This window comes from Lepisosteus platostomus, chromosome 3 (assembly GCF_059453375.1).
Source record: "Lepisosteus platostomus isolate fLepPlt1 chromosome 3, fLepPlt1.hap1, whole genome shotgun sequence".
NCBI lineage: Eukaryota > Metazoa > Chordata > Actinopteri > Semionotiformes > Lepisosteidae > Lepisosteus > Lepisosteus platostomus.
In genome coordinates this window covers 45,858,527-45,885,603 of record NC_142613.1, presented here as the reverse complement: position 1 = coordinate 45,885,603, position 27,077 = coordinate 45,858,527, and the positions used below count along the sequence as shown (strand labels likewise).

The 27,077-nt window shown below is 34.3% G+C and overlaps 1 protein-coding gene across 4 annotated transcripts in view; it reads right to left on the bottom strand.

The window, feature by feature from the left end:
• The window catches only part of ascc3 (activating signal cointegrator 1 complex subunit 3), a 375,545-nt gene that overhangs the window by 66,173 nt on the left and 282,295 nt on the right, over positions 1–27,077 (bottom strand). For all 4 annotated transcript variants that reach the window (XM_088625716.1, XM_088625717.1, XM_088625718.1 and 1 more), the window contains exons 15-22: positions 20,315–20,506; positions 18,064–18,288; positions 13,006–13,125; positions 10,288–10,452; positions 9,847–9,933; positions 8,526–8,702; positions 3,116–3,341; positions 1,316–1,470 (exon numbers count right to left, since the gene is read on the bottom strand). In XM_088625716.1, coding sequence (XP_088481842.1) covers positions 1,316–1,470; positions 3,116–3,341; positions 8,526–8,702; positions 9,847–9,933; positions 10,288–10,452; positions 13,006–13,125; positions 18,064–18,288; positions 20,315–20,506 — 1,347 coding nt within the window. The remainder of the gene's footprint in view (positions 1–1,315; positions 1,471–3,115; positions 3,342–8,525; positions 8,703–9,846; positions 9,934–10,287; positions 10,453–13,005; positions 13,126–18,063; positions 18,289–20,314; positions 20,507–27,077) is intronic.

The window sequence follows — 27,077 nt, the reverse complement described above, 5'->3', positions numbered from 1 at the left end:
TTAAATTCTGTGCATATGGGTAAAATCAAAACATATTGTAATTCCCATAGGTTTTTAGGGATGTTGTGTTAAAATAGTACTGATAATGTAGTGAAAGATATGTTACAACACTGATTTTAATTATATTAATAATGATAAATATTGCAACGAATACGCCTCTGCGCATAACAGGGATCTTGGCTGCACTCCAGATAGGGAAATAAACTTCATGAAATAGAATTACGTATTGGTATGCTTAATAATACAACATACAGTAATATTAAAAGAAATCTGATTCAAAACTGCCTCTGCATGCTGCTTTGTTTCTTACTCCATAAAACATTGAAGTTACTAACTTGATGACAAATAGTCCTTGTATGAGGGACTAGTCTAAGTCAGTAGACTCACACCTGAAGAAGGCTCCACGGTCGAAACATTGTGTTTTCTTTCTTCTTCTTTTCAGCATGGAATAAACCTATTACTTGTTCTGTCACATAGTTGTCACATTATAATGTCTCATACGTCTCACAGTCTGCTGTGAGACTTCAGGTTAAATAATATTCACCTGGTGCACATATGAACAGACTCTTATTTGAAATGATTTTCACTAACATGAATCTAATGACTAAATATTCCTGAAAAAAAGAGTCTGAAGTTGTCACATACCTTCTTAACTACATTACAGGAACATAAAAACTGCATATACTGTATGACTAACAGTTTTTATTTAAATATTAAATATTTCTGAATATTTATTTACTTCACTATGTTAACGGTAACTAACTAAATCTGTTCTCTGTATGTGTATAACATATCCAACAGACTGTGTACATATATTATAGAAAAAAAGAAAGTATTAATTTTCAATATTGCATCCCCTTCTCATCTGACCTGACGTTTTTTTTTCTGACCTGACAGAACAAGGAAATTTTCACTATTAAGCACTTGTTCAGCAGCACAAAAATGTAGTCTACTATGAAAAGAAGTTGATTGTCAAGTAGTACATTTAAGTTAGTGATTTAATCACTCTTGGGCATGCTTCACAGCACAAATAAAGTCCAGACATTAAATCTGGAGGATGCTTGTGCCTAGATACAAGTTCTTACTATAACCATATACAGTGATGCCTTTTAGGGATGCCACTGTGACTCTGAACATATTTTTGCACTTTTAGCAAATCTTTAAAAGCTTTTTGAAATAACAATGGAAAATATAAGCACTATTACCAAAAACATATTCACATTTGTAATGCACCATTTTAACATCACTAATCTTGGAAAAAAAGGTTTTAATCGTATAGTACAGTATATGCACAATTTACTGTGAAGCTACTTACCTGATCGTTCCATTTGAAATCCGGGTTTATGGTAAGTCTAACTCTAAGCACAGTGCGAGTGATTGGTTGGATATTTGCTTCCATTATGATGGAAGGAATCTGATGGACACACTGCTTGACCTTTAACCCGATATTCACATGATGCAACATGTGACCTAGAAGAAAAGGGCATTTCACTTTACTTTCAGAATGTTAGAAACGATTTGTTAACATAATAAATTGTAAATAATAATTCTGTAAATAACAAAAACTAAATTAAGGTGAATATTAAAGATATTAATCAAGAGAAAACATCACCTGTCCAGAAACCAAGAAAACTTGCTGTATACCCAGCAGATAAGATGCAAGGTCAAGTTAGCTATGTCACACTTCCTTGTACTGCTTGCCCAATGCTTTTATATTAGAGGTTTCAGAAATTGTGTATAATAATAATTTATTATTTTTTAAGCAAGAAGATAAGAATGGTTACAAACAAGAGATGGCCATTTAGGCCATCTAGCCTGTAGTTAATAGCTCACTGATGCAAGGATTTCATTTCAGCTGTTTCTTGAAGAAAACCAGAGTGTTGGCTTCATCAACATGGCTGAGTATCTTTCCATACTTCCACAACCACTTGCATAAAAATGTGCCTCCTGAACTCAGTTTTAAATGCTTTGCGTTCCACTGCTTATTCTGATGGAATGTGTTGATGCCTTTGAGGGTTCTGAATACTTGTGTCGGGAACCCTGGTAGAATCCTCTGTTCAAGACTAAAAAGGTTCAGTGCAACCTGTCAGAGACATTCTGTGTATCTGGTAGCTCTACTCTGGATTGATTCCTGAGCAGCAACATACTGGCTTTAATGTGATGACCAAAATTATACACAATATTCTAATAAGGCCCTACTAGTGTGTTAGACATTTAAAACATAACATCACGTGATTTAAATTCTCCACTTTTCACTATATCCTAATATGTTGTATAACTTTTTATTCCTTCCCCTCAAATGCTACAGCTATCAAATTTAGAAGGTGAAGTATTTTGGCATGGGTTTGTGAATCATCAGCTTCTTTGCAAACTATCTGGGGAAACTAAGCCTGACATTGTTTCATTTTTCATATTCCCATTCTATGAAGCCTGCTATGCATCAAGGGTATCCAGTCGCGGTCCTGGAGGATGTTTGTAATTTCATTTATTCCAGTCTGCTCTTACTAACCTAAATCTGCCTATTGCTGTCTGAATTAAGCCCTTCTCTTCAAGTGTTGCTGTTTCAAAGAGACCTAGAAAACCTACAGACACATGGGTCCTCCAGAAACCAGATCGAATACCATCTGATCTATCCTCTGATACAGTACCTGCAGGCTGGTTTCCTCAGTCTCCTTGTGGACTCTAATTGCACATTTAGTGAGAATATGAAACAAAACATTCAAAGGAACAAAATCTATAGCATAATGTAAGTAATAAAATATGATATTTGAATTTGAGTTTACTATCAATACAAATCCCATTGAAATATCTGTATTGAATTTTATTATCTGCTTATTAACTAATTACAGTAAATGTCTAATAATCTTGGTAAGGCTGTATGTACATTTTGATGACATAAATTCAAGGGCAACATTGAAATTATTTTGTCAATCATAAAAAAAATATATATATTTAGCTTAAATATACAGTACTACCAATAATGATTTCACATTAAAGAAGAAGCTATACAAAACCATCTATAGTATTATGTTTACAAAAGTAATGCCCATCACAAATCTTTGTTGTACTCTAGATTTACCCTGTTGATTTACGTTTTTGTGCTAAACAAGCATACCTATTTCATCCTTTCTCATGTCCTTCAGCTTGTCTATGGTGAGCTTCTTTTCCTCCAGCCTGGAGAGGACGGACCCTGGCAGTGCAGGAAACTGGCGCAGAGGGTTGGCCCAGCCCCACAGGCGCTTGTCGATGACCTTGCAGAGGTTGAGCAGGCGGTAAGTCATAGCAGGCCATCGTTTCCGCAGAGCAATTTCGAAAAGGGCTCGGACAATTCGAGCTGCATTCTGGATATTGGGAAAGAAAAACAATAAGGGTTTATAATTAGCACACCGACATTTCAGTGCAAATCTGGACCTGAACTCTGGGAGTCTGGACATTTTTTTATATCAATCAAACTCCCAATAGAAATGGAACGTGTGTAAAGCAGTATTACTCACCCTCATGTAGCTGTATTTGTAATTGTTTTGATCTGATACTACATAAATTGTGTACGTTGATTAGACAGGACGTATATTTTCATATTCTGTGTATTATTTTGACTGCTTTGATTTCCTCATAAAAACTTTTAATATTATAGTAAGGACTAATTTGAGCATTTATTTTATTTACCTACAAATGGCAAAAAATGAATAGAATGTATGTAAATAGTGCATTATTATGAAAAAAATAACATCCTTTGTGTTTTATACACTTCATCACAAAGATGAAACATCAATAAATGCACTCACTCATTTATCTGCTCACTTGCTTCTAGTGAAAATGCAGGCTCCAGCACGCAGCCTATCTAAAACTACTTTTTTCTATTAAAATCTACTTTTTAACTTTCAACTTCATAACTGGTTGACACTTTATGTTTAGCAGATGTAATGCAGGGATGACACACAAACAAATTGTAAAAACACAATCCCATGCACGGCAGGAAAACAAAATTAGCGTAAGCGTGGACTGTAATGCTGGGAATGTCACAGTGCTTCCCGGAAAAGGTGTCTGGAGACAACAGCAATGAGAAATACAACTAGATTTTGCAAAGCCATTTCAGGTAATGAAACATTCGAGTTAAAAGAAGCTTTAGTTGTATTTCTTTTTGACGTGTTGTGACGAAACTGTATTGGAGGGGAGGGATTTACTGTACCTTGTAAATATGTTTAAAATAAATTATGTACATTTTATCTGCTAATATTGTTTAGTCACGTGGCAGTTTCACAAAGCCTCTAAGCAGTTACAGATGCTACCAACTTGAAGTAACCTTGAATGTCTCTGTATATCAAGGCAGCAGAAGAGAGAACTGAACTAAGGTGAAATCATATTGGCCTAATTAAATCAAATGGTACCTAAGAAAGTCCAGGACATATCACAGTTTCAGCAAGAGTTTCAGGGGGAGGGGGAGATCAGAAAATGGCTTTGAACAATGATTGACACTCAAGAGTATCAATTAGAAATAGTAAATACTCATAAGAAGACAAGATCCTCAAGACTGCCATTCAAGGGTGACTTCATAGTGAACACCGAAATGTGAAAAATCCTTTCTGTAAAGAATAAAAAATCAGGTCCTGGGGTGCTTGTTTTAATTGAGGGAGACTGATTAAAAGTTTACCATCATACTTTAGCCAAAGATTGTTGCCTTTTTATCTCAAGTCTGGTCACAAATGGACATTGGTAAAGGTTAACAACAAAATAGCAAGCATCAAACACCTTGGCCAAAACTTCAAGAAAACATAAGCAATCTGTGTTTTTGATAGACTATCACAGCTAGAAGTCAAACATTTAGCTGAAGATAGCAGATCAGATCAAAACCCTGGAGGGGGCTGAAGGAGCTTGAGAGCGTCTACCAGAGTAATGATCAAATATCTCCCATGAGTCATTTGAGAACCTATTGAAAGACTACAGGAGATGATTTCTCATGGTTAACAAATCCAAAAGAGGATGACTGATGGGGAATGAATAAATATGAACATGTTTAAAAATATATACAGTATGTACCGTATATGTTTGTTACTGACAGATGTTGTTTATACAATATTGACAATCATAAGTTTTCGATTTTGAATTGTTTCTGTTAAGAATGTTTACAGTACGCCTGAATTTTCATTCTAGATTAACATTAGTACCATTTAAAATAATTTAACCAGGTCAATTGAGAATAAATTCTAATTTACAATGATGACCTGAGGCCTTCACCTTAGAAGAACAAAAAAAAAAACATTAAAATGTGGATGTTATTATATGTATTATTAAATGTATTGAAATGTGCAAGCATTACAAAGGAAGTTATTTACCTACATAAATGAAAACAACATATGACATACAACTGCATAATTTCATCTTTAAAAATCACTCTCATAGTTAGCAGCACTGTATTGACTTTTGCCTACAATATTTTGAGATGACACCTGAAATAAATTATGATAATTTGGAGCAATGTACAGGCGCTACACTTTCTTTAAAATATTTCCTCAATGTTTCAGATGGTAATGTCGTTTTCAAATATTTAATGACAAAATCACTTCATCATTTAAATCAAGTCAATATGGAGATATGTTTAGAAGCATACTGAATTTTGCAAATTGGGGAAAAATATGGGAAATGAAACCTAGCTACATTAATTTGCATGTATACATTTGAAGTATTGTTGCAAGCTCAATGTGCTTATTAAAAATCAAATATAAAATCACCAAAAAATGAAGCTGGCATTTTTGAGATTTTAAAGAAACCAAGCTGTGCATTACAACCCATACATTTTGAACTAAAAAACAAATCTTTAGCATATTATTTTTTGCATGTATGTAATTGCATGTCAAATGCAATAATAAATCTCCAGCAAGGAATTTGTCTTACAGAACATGCATTAGTAAATTATTTCTAGTAATCTGACTTCTGAGCTGTAAACTATATAAAATGAAGTTGCTTAAAATGATTATTTTTAATTTTGCTTTACCTTTCACTTAGGGGTAGCAAAGTTAAACTTGTCCTTCAGATTAATCTTTTTGTATTTAATATACCCAAATATAAGAAATTTACCATTTAGAGAGAGCATTCAGAAATACTTTTCTTATTTAGTGAAATCACCAATGATGCATTCAACTGTTAAAGGCACCAAAAACTAATGGAAATGAGTGCATTTGAAGCACATTGAAAATCCTTTGTAGTGATCTAGTGGTTGAAGTATGACCCTGATCAGAGACATTGTTATTGGTTTTGACCCTATGAAAACTAAACATCTTTACAGCACCTGTACACCTTTTGTCTACAGTTTTAGTGGCATTGATCAGTGAAACATTATTTGCCCTACAAAGTGGATGTGATCCAACAGTTCATACCAGCATGGAGGTTATGAACCTTTCTGCATAAAATCTTATAACTTACTCCTAGACAAGGGAAGCCTTTTAAAAATCTTTCATTTTCAATTTTACCTTCTACTGTAGTGCAGTTGATGAAGAATTTGAATGTAATGTAATTAAATTAAACAAGATAGCATATTATATAGTAAGTGCATGAATGTGTCATGACAACAAATGGGAAAGAGATCCAGTTTTAACATATCACAGGAAATCACGGGAAAAAATATGAAAGATTAAAAAAAAAAAATTACAAGACATTGCAATGGTCATAAAAGCATCCCACTGATTACTGCTTTATAGCATCATCATATAAAACAACAACAGCAGCAGCAATAATAATAATTGTTAATATACTGTAAATACTAAATATATCAGTATATATATACACTAGATATAAAATACCGATACTGATAAAGTTTTATTTTAAACTCTTTTTAAGACATTCAAAGTGTTGGGACTCTCAGTCCTACTTTTGATTATCTAATACTGTATCTTACCTTCTCATTTTATTTATACAACACAAAAACAATAATGTAAATAATCATGACATCTCTCTATATACAGGTATAAACTATATATATATACTGTATATTCCTCCCACTGGACAATTTTCACAACAGGGGGATCCAATAACAGAGGAGGCTACAGAGTCTTATTTAATTGGTCCCATTGACTTCATTTGTCAATCAGAAAGAAAAGCCTCTTTCATGTGAAAAGGGGAAACAATCTGTCAGACAAAATTTCAATCTAGATTGTCAGTGCCTCATCTGAGACAAGTGGTTAAAACCAAAAACAGATTAAAAATAAATAATGTGAGTAAAAATAAGATGATTTCTCACACTGTCGTGCTGAAACAGCATGAATAGGTTCCATATTGCTTTAATTAGAATTTTCATTCTTGGTGTCCTTCTGAAAATATGCTTTAACCTCAAGTACAAGTATGAAAAAGGTCTGTGTTTTCTACCACCACTGAAAAAAAATCAATGCCTCTTTTTCTTTCAATGGTTCTACCTTTTTATAAAAAATAAGCAAAGTGGGCCAAATGGACTTCTCTTGTTTGTAAGCTGTGCAAACTAGACTCCAAGTGCCTCAATGTATCTCTCTAAGGCAGTATCTTTCCATGCTGTCTTTACTGGGCTCAGCTGGTCCACGTGGCGTCACCAACAGTGTCACAGCTAGCACACATGCAATCCATCTGGAAATGCTGGTATCCCAAGAATAACCCAAAAGAGCGGTCGAAGAGCTCCATATTTACAGGCTTTTCTGTTTCTCAATATCAAAGCTGAAAGAACAGTAACTGTGTTGTTTAATTCTCTTCGGATATGGTATTTCATTAACAAAGGTTTTAGTGATAGATAAAATGTAAATAAATTATTTATCCATCTTGTCCAGATGGCTTCTTTTGATCATCTCTCTCTGCTGCCAGACATGAAAGGCCCATCTTCTGGCCCTCCTTCCAGTACTTCGTTGGCTTTTCATTGCAGTTTTCTGGCACGTGTGGTTAAAGCTGCTTGTAACTGGCTGGGTCTCGAAAATGTATGGTAAATTACCTCACTTAGTATAAGAGGCAACACTGTAAATATATACTTCTCCATACTTGTAAATAATTTTTACTAGTATGATAAGAAATTAAGAGGCATCCAATCCCGTAATTGTAGATCCAATGTAACAATATTTTAATACAGTTTTAACAGCTAATGTAACAATATTGAGCAAAAGTAAAAACTGAGATTAACTTAGAATTTTTCTTGTTTAGGTGTTGTGGGTGGGTGGGGGTGTTCTGAAATGTAAGCAGTTTGTTTGCTGTTCATTTCCTACAAATCTTAAATGTGTCAAAGGCATAAGCTTAGCTGAAAAACTAGAAATTTCTACTACACATTTCTACTACTACATCTACAACACATGTGAATAAGTTACAAGAAATCGAAACACCCTGAAAGAAGAAAGAGGATTCAGAATGATCATGTAATCAGAGAATACTCATTGTTAATTGATCTTACAGCGTGATACCTACATGAATCACAAAGGACTAAAACAGACACAACATAAAGAAATTCAACCAAATCTAATAACCCACTTTGTTTTTAGTTCTTTCTAACAGGATATAAATGTGTTGGTCCCATTTTTTACCTGAGCTACGTATGAGAGGTCTGAGATAAGCGAGAAACTGTCCACTTCTCCACGCCCAATGTACGTCTGAAGAAGAATGTTGATTTTTCCGTAGCCGTTTTCAACCCCACCAGCAGCAGGCAGCTCACAATAATTGTGGAGCAACTGCTCCAGTTCTTCGATTTCTTCATCTCTGACCTTAAAAGCAATGAAATCAACAAAAACCATCAACATTTTGAATTTTTTTGAAGTTATTAGCCATGTTTGTATATTAGATAAAAGTGTGTGATTAATTGAATACCAGGGAGGTTATGCCATTAAGAGTATGCCGGTATGAGTATTTACTGTTACACAATTTGAGAAAAATATCCCCACAATGATGGCAACTCTAAAGAAAAAGATAAAAATAGGGATGTCCCCATGATGTAAATGACTGCTTTTTACTAACCAAATCTGAAAGTGGTAAAAGCATTTTCACCCTGTTAAGAGTTTATTTCAGTGGAGTTTGAAAAGAAATACAAAATCAAAACAGAATAAGACTCTTTTAGAAGCTTCCACAGTGTGTGTAACTGCTAAGAAAGTGCGTCTACATCTTTTTAAGAAGCCTGCTAATATTAATCACCACATATGCTTAATTATTTGTTTGCTTAATTTTTGATTCCCTGTAGAAGCAATGGAAATTACATTTTAAGTTATTGTATTGCCATCATACAAACAATGGTTTGTTCACGGTCCTGAAAAATATTAAATGAAAGATATTTTATTATTCTAATCTAACCTTAAGATCATGGAGACAAAACTTGGGGAAAACTGTTTATGTCCTTTACAGTGGAAAAGTAAACAAAACTACACTTGGTGTGACTCTAGGTCCCTTTTAACCTCTTTATTACCAAACACATATTAAGGTATTTGCAACCTTGTGAAGAGTTACACAATAGAGAATTCAGGAATGAATTAAACTTCATTGGTTACTTATAAAGAAATACAAACATCACAGTTCTAACTTCTGCATTAATCATGAGCTTCTTAGAGCTGGCTAATAATGAACATTTTAGAGTGAGGCATTACTGCTACTGCAAGGAGAAAATACTGGCACAGTGTTTGAGCTCAGTAAGAAAACCTTTCCACACTGCTGTGCAGGTGAACTGAACCTTCACATCTTCTGTCTATTTAACAGCCAATTCATTAACCATTTGCATAAAAGAATATAGTATATAATGAATAAAAGAATCAAAAGAAAAGGCTTAGGTGGTGGAATTTTTATAGTTCTTTGGGTTTTCGGGTGATGTTTCTACTTGATCCCTTAAATTACCTTTCAGATAATAATCAATACTGCACTTACCTTGACCTGGTCAAATTCTTCTGCCTTAGACACAATACTCAGAATATCAGCCTCTGTTTTGTGGGCATCAAACAATTCATTGAATGTCTTTGAAATAAATAAATAACATTAAGACAAGTTTTATTTGTTGTTTGTCAAGATGTAAACAGGTATGATATTCAGCCTTTTTATCACAAAAGGTTCACAGGCATCCTAAGAAATACATTTCTTGATATAACTGGATTCACTTTCTTTTTGGTTAACTAGTACAGAAGTAAACTGAAGTGAATGCAGGTATGTTCTCTAAAACAACTGATCCCTAAAGTTAATGAGTAGCAGAAAATGCCTGAAGCAGCTTATGCTGAGCAATTTGTTACACCATATGTTTTCCTAAAATAAACAAAGCAATGCCTGCACAAACATAAGAGGCTGAGCTGAGAAAAATAAATTCAAGCTCTTTACCTCAATGGTGTTGTATTTAATATAGAAGTGACTGGCAGTCCTGCCTAAATCAGTTGAGTAATAGTATCCTGTTCTCTCTTCAAATCGAATCATTCTGGCTTTGTCAAGTTTTCGTCCAGACTCCACCACAAGTTCCTGTCTGTACATCTCCAGACCAGGGTCCATCTAATTGAAAGAAAATGATAAAGATCTGAACTTGCGTCTGTCTCATCCAACTGTCTCATTCACTTTATATTGAAATATATTTTCTTTACTGTACTCTTATTAATAAGTAAAAACAACAAGAGCTGAGCATCTTAATGGAGCATATAATTCTACAATTAGCACCACTTTTAAGTGTTGTCCATTTGTTTTTTTAATGCAAAAATAGCATAAAACATTCTGCATTCTCCCCTGAAACAGAACTTAAAATATAAAAATGGAAGCCAAGCTTAATTAATTTATACTACACAATTTGCAGAACATATAGTCTATCGCCTGAAAAGTGTGAGAGGTAAAAGGAACAGTCATGGGTTTGAAATTAGCACTATCTGTTTGAAGGTATGTGACAGATAGCCTTGCAAAACTACTTCTGACAGCAAGTTATTAAAAGGTTCTACATGTCTTTACTTGGGCAGCATTAAAGCTTCTTTAAGTCATCATGACATGAAAAAATACTTTGGGAAAATAAATCATTTTTCCATAGAAAAACGAAAAACGATTTTCAGAACATGCTGTTAAACATTTAAATTTAGTATTCTATTAGAGTTGTTGATTCGTGAATACTGAAACAGTTGAACACAAATGCAAGCATATATTTTGAACCTGTAATTTATAATTCATTTTCTTTCTGAATATAAGAATGCAGGAAAAACATTTAAAAGACACCTTCAAAACATAACAGAGGATATTGCAAAATATGAATTTTCTTGTATAGTTGTCTTAGTCTGTTGATAATCTTTATGTAAAAGGAAGAGGTAACTCACTCAGCACATGACAACAATTTACATTCTCAAAACGCTTTCTCACATAATTCCTAGATGGTTCAGTTTGCAATATACAAAATATCTATTCAATTTAAAGTAACACATTTTTAACTTTAGAAAAATGCTTCCCTTTTTTGTAAGGTGGTAAACTTGTAATATGAGTACCTGAGACTGACTTGTGTGTAGATCTCAGTATGTTTTCATACAGTAATAGAAAGTAACTAATATTTGACTCTGAATAGCTCATGTTACAAGTATGATAATACGTAATGTCACAGTCAATGTAATCCAGATCCTTATCTCTGGCTGGCAAAAGTAGTTTTAAGGAAGTCAGTTTTTAGATGTAGAGGTCAGTTCCAAAAAAAGGTGCCATAAGCATAGATTAATATACTGTAACTCAGGGAACGCCTCTACTCACAGAAGAACATCACCGATAGGTTTAGCAACATGCACACATCATTAAAGTGCATGATTTTTTTCAATGTTTGTAAAACTTCGATGTTTCATAAAGCTTTTTTTGTATTTGAGAGGGTGATTCTTTTATTTAATGCAAAAGCATGCACCTTATTTACTATGCACTCTCTGTACAATCCCAGCAACAAATTTGCAATGTGCTGCAATGGTATTCTGAGTCTTTTGATGGGCAATTTTTCAATGTAACCCAGCACTTGTAAATAGTGTTTGCCTCTAGTTTTAGAATGTACTGGAGACTAACCATATAATGTTGTAAGTTTTACAAGATATATCCTATTAACATAAATTAAATGACAACACTGGAAATCTGAAAATAAACACAAAAATTACTGTGAAGATTTATTTGATGACTATTATAAAATTTCATATGACCAGAGAGCAGAAACAGCAGGCACGTGTAAATAGTAAACTAAAATATTTTGTTTTACTATTTTCACGTGCCTGCTATTTCTGACCTTAAGCGGAATTTTATGAATGAATCTTCTGATGTAAATACTTGAATACCAAAAAGACTGTTGATGTATTAATTGTGAGGACTTGAGTAGCTCAATTAATTACACTATGCTCTATATGCAGAAACAGAAACAAGCTTGGCATCTTTACTAATGCAACTTATTAAAATATAAGCTAATGAATTCATGTCTTTTATTCATTCCTTATTTTAACTCAGAGTCAGAAAATCACAACAAAGACTATGATTAATCATGAATTAACAGGTTTAACTTTACTTGTTTTTTATGCTAGGTCTGTTTGGGTTTTGTTTCTTTTATACGTTGCAGAAATGCTGTGTTAACCCATGCATACAGTACGTGTCTAAGGAACGCAAGCTTTCATGATGTAAGAAATAAAGCATAACGGCATAAAAAGACAAACTTAGATGAATTATAGAAAAAACCTCCAGAAAAAACAAATAATGGGATTTACTACAGATTACACACTATATTTCACATGAAGTGAAGCTTCATGACTGTAAGCAAGGAGAGACAGTATTCAAGCTGAAGTTGTAAAAATACATATACAGAAACATGCTCATAACATTTTCCCTTTACCTTTTTTGCTATCTATGTAAATAAACAGGGTAAGTCACAAAAGACAATATTTCATGAGTTTTGTTCTTCAAGGCCAAGGTTTTTCTAAGTAGCACAGAAAATAGCTTTAGTGAATGCAGAACAGGACAAACACTTGCATTTTTTATGCTTTTTGGTCTTTCAAGAAAATGAAAAGAGTAAGTAGAATTTGACAACTATAAACAATAAAACATGTAAAACATTATATTTACCTGGTATGCCTTGTAATTGATACCATATGCTAATGGATTTGCTCTCATACGCACATACAAGTATGTGTAGCTGAGCCACTTCACTGCTTCTTCAACATTGGTTACGGTTCCTAATGCGATCTAAAAAAACACACATTTTATTTTAACACATAACATGTATTACTGTGAAAGCATTCCCTTATAACAGCGCTTGAATTCATGCATGATGTCATTCAATTTAAAAGTCCATTACCACTCTTTATCACAATATTCTATAGATTTTTAAAATGATCATGAAGCTGATGAAGCTTAAAACTGGGCAGAAATAGAGAACTGTGAGTTTTTTCTCTTATCAAAATGACTTGACTATTCTACTGCCATTAAGACTTTCAGTAACTACTTTTAACTAACTTTAATCCATGAGTATTGATAAATGTGAAAATGCATGTATACTGTATCTTGTTTATATTTTACTTTAATAAAGAAGACACAAAAAGGACAAAGTAAACTTGATCATTAGAAATCTCCCATCCCAGTACAGATCAGATCCATTCCTAGTTTCTGAGGTTGTAATACTAATGTCAGGAGTGAAGAAGGCCCTGTTCATTATACTTTGTACAGTTAGTTTCTTACCACTTGAGCTAAATATACTACATACACTCAACATCCAACACTTAGTATAAAACTTCTCTACGAATGAAAATAGGATTTCCGTACATTTAGAATAAGCAACAGGAAAGAGGATGGGTAACAGACTCTTCATATAGATTTTACGTTGAAATAAGAAGAAGAACCAAATGATTTGGGAAAACAATGTAAGCACAAAAGATTTTAAGTATTTTATATTGACATAAAATTCTAAAAACACGTGGTCAATCTTTGTGAAATACGATGAAGAAAGGAAGAATCACACACTATTAAATATGAATTACGTTTACATGAGCATTCAATAACCACCTTAAAAGAACATGCAACATATGTTTTCCTGGCATTTTTCTGCAAACATTTGTCAGCAATTTATCCCTCCTGTTTACAATTACAGCTCTGGTCATTCTGTCACACAATTTTGGCAATACATCATTGTCTCATTTTGCCTTCTTAGTCCAAATCTTGGAGTAGTATTCTTTTTCCCTCTTTTTTGCCTTTCATTGAGGTTATGATTAGGGCAGACAAAACAGAATACTGATTTTAACACTTCTTATTATTATGATTTATAATTTATTTTAAGGCATCAGTGTAATGTATTGGTCAGGGATCTGGACACAATACTCGAAGACTGTGGGTTGAAATCCCAGGTAAGACTTTGTCGTTGTGCCCCTGCGCAAGGTATGTCACTCAAATTACTTGAGTAAAATATCCATTGGAACAAATGTAGGTTTGCTATGGATGGAAGCATCGGCCAAGGCAAAAATAATGCTAATATAGTGTATGTCTGCATTTTACATATGTCTGTTTACATAGCATACAGCTTTTCCAAATCCATTGATTGTGGCTGATGTTTTATCATGGGATAGTTTATATATTTCCTTCATCGAAGGAAAATTGCTCAATACATTAATCAAGTAAGAAACAGATTTTATCATTCTAAAAATCTTTTGAGTTGTCCCAGATTTTTACGGTGTTCTCTTGAGTCAGCTATGATTCTGAAACTTGACAGTCTTCTCACTTCTCACAAAGTGTACCTCCATTAGATTTTTATTTGAAATGGATAATAAACTTTGGGATAAGCCAATGGTTTAAATTAGGCTTTTCTTTTTAGATGGGATTTAATTAAAATGTAATTATCTACATAATTATCAACACTAGTGTGTATACTGTATGTATGATTAAATACTGAGTTTACATACAGTTAGATAAAACAAACTCAAAAGCACTGATAAATGTATTCAGCTTTACAGATACAGAAGTTGACTACCAAAAAAGGAAGACTGCTGTGATGACTTACAGCACAATATATCAGTTAATGTTTTATTAATGAGTGAAATATTTTACAGGCAACATTTTCATTCAAATGCAACTATTACAAAAATCTACAACTGCATTTCAAGTGTCTTAATGAACACTTCTTTTTGAAGATATGCACATATCAAACAGGAAGGTCATAAACTGTAAGACACTACTGTAACCTAATAGAAATGCAACTTCCTGAGAACAAAAACATCCTGCCCAAACTGCAAATCAAAGCACAATGCTGTGTTTTATTAAGAAGTACACCCTTATACATTAAACATTTGAAATGTGAAAAAAATATCTGAATAAATGTATGGAAACTACACAGTCCTTCTTCTGTCTCACACATAAACACAAACAAACTGCCCTTTGGGGATAATAAAAACTCTCTCTATACTTTTAATATATAAAGATGGCAAGAACCAAAATGATTTTTGGTTACAAATAATTTCTCTTAAGGTCTATCACCACTGACAGTTTATATCAGATATTATGTTTAATGCAAATATCTTGCTTCAATGTTCCTTAATGGTATTTTGTGTTCTTATTTCATACGGCGTTCACTTAACATGTGAAGATTTTTCCTTTTATATTTTTTCCAGTATAGACCATTTTCAAGAATCTCAAACAAAATATCTCAATCATCCATAAATCGTGAAGCACGCATACTGTATGACTTCTAGTCAGAAGAAATGTCATCTCCTGAGGATTTGTACACAACGCCACCCTCCCCCAGTTCTGTTATCATCATTCAGATCACTCTACTAGAATCAACACAACTGTAAATTTTCTAGCACATTTGCACATCCGTTGGTGTTTCACATCATTGCTTATATAAGCAAATCGGGCAATTTACTTTTCAGGTTGCAGGAAAAAACCAACACAGAACTGCTCTATGTCTGAGAAGCTAAAAGCACCACATCTTGTGATTTCTTAAGAGCAACGTGTTGCATTTGCTCTGGTTTATGCATATTTACTTTGTGTCTGCTTTTTCAAAATGATTTTGTAACAGCAAACAATGCTGGAAAATCTGGAGACTACATTTTCTGTTGGTTTTTGCTTTCTTTATTTATGTTTCAAAAGACTCCTCCACCTCCTGCCTTCAGAGTGAACTGACAGCAGGGTTTAAGAAAAGATAATCGCTGTCGGTGTGAGTTGAATTTGTAATGTCTTCAGCCTTGAAACACACTAGTTAAGATTCCCTTTACTGTAGTAACCATGTCCTAAGATTTACTACATGAATTGGAAAGTGATGTTTAAACAGTATATTGCATTAATAATGGATACTTACTAGCCAAGCCAAATACTACTGGTCTGATTGCTCTTGCAATTTAACCTGGTCACAAATTGTGGGAATATAATCTCTTCACTGGTCATAATGACATTTTTACTACCAAAAATAATCTGACTTGAATTAAAAAGAAATATTTTTAAACAGATAAATTAAAAGATGAATTTAAAACGTTTTAAAATAAGATATTTACAACATTTGTTATTATTACAACTGTTAATTCAATAAGATAATGAATAACAAGAATAATGGTCTTCTTAGTATTTACCATGCATTTATCTCAAGAAAAAGCAATCCAGGAATCTAAAGTGATATCAGCATTATTAATCCTTGAGCGCCATCCAGTGGTTTGCTCTGTTACATTTACACAATATACTGCCACCTGGTGAGCAGTTAGAAAAATATCTGGTAATTAGTTATTCACTAATGTGCTATTCATTATATGCTTGAAAGAAAATAGAAAACAATTTCTATTTTGTACTGATAATCTTTGGGATATTACACAATATGGAATTAAATAAAGTTACTAAAGCTAAAAGAAAAGATTCTGACATCTATGTGTATTTATGTTAACACTATGTTATTCTTGAAGTAGTAAAATAAATATTTTACAAAATGACATGAACCAAAATAAGAAAAAAAATGTTCTTATTCAGTCTTAAAGCACCAGTGGTATCTTTAAATTAAAAGCAATGATGACAAAGTTTTGTTATTACTCTTAACAGCAATGTCAAATGATAACAGTTTTTAGAGTACTTGGAGCAAACATTTCTTTTGGCTTGAATAGTTTCAGACAAAAATAGCAAAACAGTTACTTTTCAGTATTTTTTTAGATGAAAGTCAAATTGCACAAATAGAACCTAAGAACCTATGAATTATTTAAATAGGACACCCTAAATGGGTACCAAATATAATCTAAAGGCCTGGATTATTTCTCCCTTGCTTCCGTAATTCCAGTTTATACAGTTCTTCTCCAAGACTCAGACTCAAATTTCAAGGAACGGCTGATTTAAAGCACTGCTTCTTTAGAGAATTTTGGGAATGCATTAGGCACATTGAAATAAAAAGGCAAGGGTGTCGTTTGGAAATTAAGTAATGCCAGTACAGCCTGGAGATGTTCACAAACTTCTATCACAATTAAAACTGCTTCACCTTAATCTTGATTTCCGCATAATTTCCAACAAAATGTTTAGTAACCTGTTGTTTGCGTAATTGCTGTGCTGGGATGAATGGAACTCCGATTGGATAATGATAAGAAAAAAAACTATTGGTTATTTATTGGTTAAAAATATTGGTTACAAAGCCAATGGTTTTAATAAACTTAGAATATGTTATTAGCATTTGCCCTATTGAAATGTATATGATTAAGTATATTTTCCTTCCAAGCTTCCACCAAGCTTGAAAGTGTGTTCCTTATCTCAATATGAATTTGATCAATCAGGTCTCATGCATTTCATGCATTTACTAAGTTTCTCTATTATAGTCATAAAATGAATAAAAAGATTTTGCTGGACATAAAATGATTTTGTCTTGTCTTGTTTTAATATATTCTTCCCAGAATACATTAAAACAGGAAAGTAAAATAAAGACAAGTATAATTGCAGTATTAAACTGCAGCAATGAGCCTTAAACAGTAAAACAATCTCAAGCACATTAATTATTAACACAGACTGTGAAAATATACCCCAAAAGCTTGAATAAGAAAAAGCTTTTAAGAAATATTCAACTTTTTTTTGTTGAATCCTCCTGTGAAGAAGATCAGACATATATTTATGCAGAAGACATAGTGCCACAGGGTTAATACATAATAGTTTTAACAAGTATAAAGCATACAATACCTCAGCATTCAAATTGTCAGCAAGGCTCTCCAAAAACTGGCTCTCAATTGGGTTTTGTTGAGTAAGCAGAGTAAGGTAATGACTCAGTTTATCATGAGTTGAAATAATGGTGCCTTCTCCAAATTTATCGAACTGTGGTCGTCCTGCGCGTCCAAATATTTGCATAACATCCAAAATCCCTAAATCCACCAAAGTTCCTCTCTTGGCATCATAAATCTGGGTACCCTGTTCATGCATAAAATATAAGATCACAATGAAAAGAATTGGCAACAACAAAACAACATCTGAGAAAAATCATTAAAAAAAAAACAGTACAAAAATAAAATACAAGCCGACTAAAACCGGAAAGCAAGAGACTTTAACTATTCAGTGTTTACATCAATTGCCAAACACATAAAACAACCTTTAAAAATAACATTACAAACCTACATAATATGCCTTCACTGTAGGAATGATAATGAGCATTTACAGGACTTGGTAAAACTGGAAATAAAATAAGGCAATATTCTATATGACTAGATGGCAATATTATCCCAAGTATTTGAGTTACAAAAAAGGAACCAATGCACACCAAAAAAGTGAAAGTCATCCTCGACATCATTACTATTAAACATTACCCTGAAGACTGCTTATGAAATATTTATGAACTATCTAAGTGTTGCTCTTTTCCATGTTATATGTACTGAGTACACTCTACATTTGTATGCAACATAATTATATAGTATATAAAACCGCCATAACAGTTTTACTTTGCAGCTTTGCACAGTGTTTCCTGTTAGCAATGTCTGTATATCGACCACATTTAAATCACTATAAAAATTAATTGAATATCAAGTAAAATAGAGATATTTGGTTCCAATATTTAAAAATCAACACTGATTGTAAAAAGATTTTTACATGAAATTATTTTGGTAGTAAAAGTAATGATAGAATGCCTTTTGTAGTCATTGTGTTTAAAAAGGGTACTTGGGTTCAGAAATCTCAAATGATAAGGCTTCCCTCTATTTTGATTTTGTGTTTACGAATTAACAATTTGCCATTATAAATACGATACCTATATATGTGCAATGAAATGCTTATAAATACATACCTAAAGTGTGTGCTCATAACTGAATAGGCCCCTACAATGTAAAGTGTGAGTCTACCTCTGCTAAATATGAGAAAATACATTGACACATAAATATATACAATACACATGCATACACACTTCACATTTTGTCATTATAGTTTCAATTTGAAATGTTTTGTCATTTGGATCTATCTAGTGCCCGTTCAGCTACTTTATTTTAAAAAACACCACTGCAGTGAGCAAACACAAAACACTAATGTGCTTTCCACCATAATCCAAATCACTTTGCAAAAAACCTTTAATGAGTCCACAGATCACAGACTGTGTGGACCACTCTTGCTAGCGACAGTGTTGAAGCCCGGCACAAAGCCTGGATCCAAAACTTCATTGCAATGCAAATAATACACTGAGCTAGGCAATTTACAACTTGTATTTGTCTGGTGATCAAAGTCAAACCCATAATTGATTATCAGAACATTTCTGGTATTTTAGTATATTAATAGGATCCTATTTTAACTCAGACTTCTTTTAAAAGGAATAATCCTTTGGTTTTGATAACAAACTGATTAAATCTTATTTTAAACATAGTATACGTGGTTACACGTATACCAGGTGAATTTATACTAAACAAAACAAGCAAGACAACAAAAGTTTCTGATGTTAAATGTCATGAAGACTATAGCCTCCTTTTTCGTGTTCAAAGCGTAGTGAAGCTAAGGATACCTGGCACATGTCATTCTAAGTGATGCTGAGTAGCATGCCCCCCGCTGTAAACCAGAACACCTTCCCAGAGACAAGGAAACTTTCGACAAGAACCTTCACACCCCAATTAGACAGAACAATGAGATAGCGCCCAGGCTACAGCTATGCTGGGGAGGGCTGAAGGTTATTGTATTCTTAAGTCGGAAAGACTCCTGAAGAGGCATGAGATTTGAATCTGTTGCCTTTGCGTGATTTTTGCTGGCCATTAAGTTTTGCATGGTCACAGTTAGTACTTACAGCACTTCCATGACCTAGGACCTGTTTATGTTTAAAATCCACATATGAAAGCGACTTGTTTCTACATTTGCATTCCTCTCTTAGTACCAAACTGTTTGTTTAGACAAAACTTGTAACTTGTTTAAAAGTAGAATTAAAAAATATATATATATATTTTCAATTTCTAGGCAGAGACGTTTTCACCTTGATGATCACAGCGTGTGCGGGAAGGTTAACACCCCAAGCCAGGGTAGCTGTACAGATTAGAACTTTGATGTGTCCACGGGAAAACAGGCTCTCCACAAGGTTCCTGTCCTGCCTCAGCATTCCTGCGTGATGAATCCCAAATCCATCCGGGAACATCTCCCGCAGCTGCTTATTCCGAGATTTTTGTATCTGTATGGGAGACAAATACACAGTTATATTAGTTTTGCTTTAATAATGAAAGAAGACGAATCCATCAGCTTTCTGAGCTTGGTGTTTTACAACACACTGGCATAATGACCACAGAGTCATTATACTAAAAAGGATTTAGTGATTTGTAGACATCACTACATCTGATTTGGTTAAAATTATTTTTAAACTAGAAGAATTACATGAGCACCTGAACCTATGCATTTCCCTGATAACCTTCCTGTATTTTAAATATTAAGCGCTTTTTTCTTTAAAAAAATCAAAAGCCCCCATTAGTTTGAGAGTGTCTGCTTCTGCTTCATTACTGAATTGAGCCACTTCAGACCACTGCCCATTTCAAATATGTTTTTTCTCGATAATGTCTAGAGCACACAGATGCCTTGCTGCTGTTGCATTATTTGAACCCTTCCGATCATAAAAAACTGCCTTTGGCTCAACTGCTTTCTCTTACAGTACCACTATATCTGGGTGCAGCCTTTGATTCTCATACTCTTCTGTGGTGTCTCAGAGACCCCTGCAGGGCTCCTCATTGGTTCTAGGCATTTGTTTGTAATAGGCCTGCGTTTGAAACCAGTAGAGGTTTTTCACCTTGCACACCGGCTATCTCAGATTGTGACATGCAATATTTTACTTGAGGACTCTACTTCATCCCTAGATGTAACATCTTGGACATTTACAACTCTGAAATGATCAGCTATGTTGATTACAACCTTTATGATAAATAACAACAGTTAATCTATGACACTATGGATGGTGATTGTCATCAGGTATAGTGGCAAACCCACGTGGTACTTCCTCATTGGTGGGTCACTCTTAACTTGTTAATAGATTTCTGACAGGTGACACCAGCACAGATGGGCCGTCTTCTTGGAACTGCAGAGTTCAGTGTCAATTTGGGAATTATATAACATGAAAGATGGCAAGCCATCTTTCATCTTCATTTGTTTGTCAATTGTACGGCCTTAGGTTCTACATAAACTCTTAAAGAAGTCTGCTCCTTTGTACAGTAGTTCAATACATGTCTTTAAACTCCTGCTCTGACTGTTTTCCTTTCATCCATAGCTGATGCTTGTTTGCTGAATGTCCCCCAGACTGTGCTAACAACAGTGAGTTTAGTATATTTTCTGTCTTTATACAGGTCTGTGAAACACATTACGTATGTACTATATATTAAATAATATTTAAAAATGTGTACGATTACCCAAATTGTTTGTTATCATGCATAGGTTATTATTCACTTTTTTTCTAATTTTACTGCAGTTAACTCTTATGTGCTTTCCAAAGATGGTCAGGAAATGTTTGAATGATTAATATAACTAACTACACGGGCGGGGGGGGGGGAGGGGGGGGTCGGGGTTGGGGTGATTAAAGGAGGTTGCTCTATCAGGGAGGACTTCTAAAGTGATAAACTTCCAGGTTTTGATTAAGCATTTTCTGTGCAATTAAGAATAAGGAGTTTTTGCATTTTACCAATTGGTATGAATAACCTATTAAATGTATTTGTATTTGATAGGCCCAAGGTTCAACAGAGCTTTCATTTATTTGCAAATAGAATGCATGCATTTACACTTCCATAATTAATAAGATTAACAAGTACTTTCACTTGCAGTTAAAAGTAGTTGTGTAAAACACAAACATACATGTTTTCGTTTCTATTAATTTCATTCAGTTCTTTTTACATCCATTAATGACCTCAAAGCAATTATACACATATGTACATACTGTATATAACTATACATACTGTGTACAAATCACATACAAATCCAAGCTTTTAGAAACTGCTGATTAGGGGTATACATGTCTATCTTGCTGTACTGGAGCTCTCCAGGAACAGGGATGGATTCCAATGTCATGTATTACACAGCAACTTGAGGCACATGGAAGGACAGGAAATCCAATCAGCAGACGCTGACAGTCTATTGATATGTCCCAAGACAGAATGAAGGACAAGGCACTTCATCTTCTTTCATCCGGTGTGGCGACCGCCCCAGATTGTCAACTTATTGACTGAATGGCCAGAAAGAATCCTCACATTCTCATGCCCCTCAATCAATCAAAACTGCCAGTTTTCGTATAGCACTTTTTTATCCCAGTGGCTCCCAAAGTACTTCATCTACAGAAGGTGCCTAAAGTGCAGCACCCAACAAGGTGATATGTGGCAGACATGTAGAGAAATCGCTTCACCCACTTAATAAAGGGGGAAATTTAGAGAGCCCATAATAGATTTTAACCACAGCGCTGGGGTTATCATCACTGCAAAACAGTGCCATGAAATCTTTAATGACCACATCGTCAGGACAGGTCAAGTTTAACGTCTCTTTCAAAGGACAACATCTCCTATAGAAGAGTGTACACTGTTACCATACTGATCTAATTTCCTGGGTTCTTTCAAAAAATAGGATGTGATCCACAGATTATCCATCCAACCATTAATTAACAGCTTTATCCAACAAGGGCCAGTTTTCCCCAAAAAGCTAATTACCCTACTAATATGACTTTGGACTATGAGAAGAAACTGGAGCACCTGAAGGAATCCCTTGCAAATATGAGTATAACATACAAACTCCACACACACGGCGTCTTAGGAATTGAATCCAGGGCCCCTGCACTGCGAGGCAGCAATGCTAACCACTCTGCAACAGTAGTGCCCAAATCTCAGATCAATTAGCTGAATAGATGGTCCAAATGACCTCTCATTTATAACCTTTCTTATGATCTTGCCACCTACTGGTCCATCAACACTACTTGGTTTTCCTCTCAGTAATAACAAGACCTAGCCATGTTTAGTTTCTGACAGGATCAGGCTACAAGCAGGTAAATGCCAACATGGGCACTCAGCAGACACACTATTCATAGGTGCAAGCATCAACACTGGCACACACTCTCAACCTTGTTTTACACTGATTTGGGTCTCCCACGTTTGCAAAAGCAATACTGCACTTCGGTAGAAACTAAATATAAACCTAATAGGAATGAATTATTAAAAAAACAGTAATATGTGCATTACTGAAAAAAACAAATACATTCAATTATACTTACAAATGCCCTGTGTAGAAGCATCAGATTTAGATTTAATATTGTAGTTAAAAATAATTGTATATACTCTTATTTGTTATTATACCTTACCATATTTCCATATATTTTCTTGTATTGCATCAGGTACCCTTATGTTCACAAACATAATTAACATCCATATACAATGTAACTCTGTGGAATCTGGCAGTGCTTACCAGTTCCCACTACTGTGTGTGGGGGAGTTAATATGTTGCCACTAAATCAGGCAAATTAAAAATTTGACAGTCTGACTACAAAACACTGCAGATTTAAATGCAAGTTCCAACACATTCCCCCAAAAGCTGTATCATTAACATCTATGGTTACCAGAGCATCAGAAAGTTGAAATATCAACCAAGGGAGTAAAATAAAGTATGAGACTAAAGTAATAAATATCTCTACTACTTCTCTACTTAACATGTCTAATCAGCATAAAGATCAGTCAATCTGACTATTGCAATTGACTGATTAATTTGTTAATGTGAATGCTGAAGTTATTCCTGTTTGCATTAACTAAAAAATGTCTGCAATTCCTCAGTTCCATAAAAATGCAAACATTCACTTTGATATCTATATAAATTATGGACAAATACATTAATGTTAAATTAAAAGAAGGATGCAGCACATCCTACAAAAAATAACAAACATTTTAAAAAAATTAAGGATGTTTGCAGACCAGTATACACATGGAATAACCTTCATGACTCTTGTCTCTGCTCAATGTAGTGAAAGCACATTTTGCCAACACATGTAGGAAAAAACTGCATAATAGGGGGTATTACAATATGTTGAGCAGTATATTATGTATACTGTATGTCTTATACACTAAAACATTGTTAGTAAGGACTATTACCATTATTCCCAACAGTAGAGGGCAAACAAAATTCACATACTGTATGTACCAAAACAATTAGATATTCTTCTGTACCATCAGAATATAAACAAAATTCAAATCATTACCAGGGGCTGCTCAAAGGCATAGATTAAATAAAAAACTTCAATGCACCTGGAAGTATCAAAATGTTTTGTACCAGATGGCATTTTTCAACTTGCTAGGGGCTTCTTAGTTCTGCTAAAGAACCTCCCCTCCCTCTCCAGCAATTATCAGGACTGGAATTTGCACTTAGATGGTAGTTCAAAATACGATCTCTCTGTAATTTCTATGGAATAATGATTATTTGTTGTAGGCATTATAAAGTTATTTCCCCATTTTCCCCCTATTTATGTAATGGCACTTCAATATCTAATGAACACAGTAATAATTCTATTTTCAAGAAATGTTTTAGCATTACTGGACAGAATAATTTTTTTCACAATTACCAGACACAACATGGAAAACACAAGTAATTTACACAGGTACAAAGACAATCACGAACCACATCACAAATCACCACGAACAAAATTCATGAGAAAGGCTTAGCCCTAAGTCAACAAAGGCGTCAAAAAGTGAACCTGATCAAAGCAGCACACTCTGATCTCCTGCTCCTTTAAAATATTGTACACGTTCTCCTAAGAGCCCTTTTCATAGTTCGCTACAGTTGCAGACATCAAAGGTGTCACTCCCCATACAGCACCTCCCCATGCTGGCAAACAATAAAAAGAGAAGCCCCAACATCTGGCAAAGAGGCAGTGACTACAGATATTTGCATACCAAGACCCACATCTGTCCACACACATGTATTCCAACACACTAAAACAAACACAAGCAACCACGAGAGGTCTCTTAAAGAATGAAATACTCCGTGATCAATTTTTGCATTTCATGCGGCTAAGACATGAAACATCAATTTCAATCTGCAAGGGAATGGTCTGCTAAAAAAAAAAACATTCACATTCAGGAGTCGAGGAAATTGTTTTCACCACAGCATAAACTCTTTCAGTTATTTTGTGTTTCTGCAGACGTGCTACAGAAAAATCGCATACCGGGCTTCCTTTGAGAGGGCTGAAATGAACAGCATGTGCTGAATATAGATTTCTGAAGCACACTGCACTTGGCCTTTACTAAAACCAGAAAAAGAAAGAGAAGGAAGGAAGACAGAAATAAAGGGCTGACCTCAGGAAAGACATTTCATTACATCTGAACTGAAAAGTAATTAAATTACCAAAATCATCTAGGACAGTCTGCATGTTATAAAACAAAAAGCTGCATTCTGTGACGACAGCTGTTAGCATGAAATTGAGTCTGTTACAGTTGGTAATTTGTTATGAAATAATTAAAACTGTCATACTAATCCCAAAAAAGTACCCTGAGCAGAGAAAGAATATCCAAGGTTTAATGCTTGCATTTATTCATCTTATTAATCTTATTATCCTTTCTTAGGTCCATCACCAAATAAGTATCTACATATAGTATTTGTAACTCTTTACTGCTTTAGATTTTGTACGTTTGATTATTTTTTAACTATTACTGATCTTCCAGTTTTTGAAAATGCTGAATGTGTGGGTTGAGCTTGCAGACATGAAATGATGAGAATTTGGAGTGGGGGAGGTGAAGGGTTATACAGTAACTACAATTTCATATACTTTACTTCAAAACAAAAACCTGTATTCACTTTTAACACTATTTTTATCATAACAGATGAGTTCTTGCAGAAATTCATTACATGAAATTGGAAACTTTTGGACAAGTACTGATCTTAATTAACACAAAGACAGGTATACTGTATATTCTGCAAAGGAACAAGTAATAGGATTATTCCATGCTGTAAAGAGAAGAAAGGAAACACAACGTATCGGCTGTGAAGCCTTCTTCCTCACATCCAAAGAAGGCTCCAGAGCCAAAATGTTGATTCTTTTTTTCTCTTGTCAGCATGGAATGAACCTATTATTTGGTCCTTTGCAGCCTACGCATGCTGACACAGCTACCCACCTGAACTACTGTATATTCTTATGCAGAATTGTCAAAATGCTGGATAAAAGGGTTAAAACTATTAGATGGCTTTCTCTGGGAGAAATCCGTACACAAATGATTTCTATTTATGATTTTTCAGAAGTTTCCTCTGTGCTTTTAGGGGTCATTGCTGTAGTGACACTCACGTCCTTTTCTCTTTAAAAGGAAAATATTTGGTAATTTTGCTTATTTGTAGAGTTGTAGAAAATGAGCAAAACCTCTTTTTGCATGAATACGATTCAAGACAGGATGTTAGTCTATCAAAGGACACACACAAGCAAACAAGGACAACTTTGAGACATGAATTAACCTAGCCAACATGTCTAGGAGAGGTGGAATGAAGCCTGAGCACCTGTAGAAAAACCACATGGACGCATGGCCTGCTCCTTCCCTCTTATTTGTCTCAATCCTCCTTCACCTCTCTGTTGTCTTTGACACTGTGATCTGGATCACATTATCCTTCTGTCAATACTTGCTGACCTGAAAATCACTGGCACTCTCTTCCAAGTCTTGTTGATCTCACTCACCAGGCCTTTGAGCATGGCTTCCCCTCTGTGCCTTATTAGCTCTCCACTGATGTCCCCAGCGGCTCTGTGCTGCTGTCGTCTC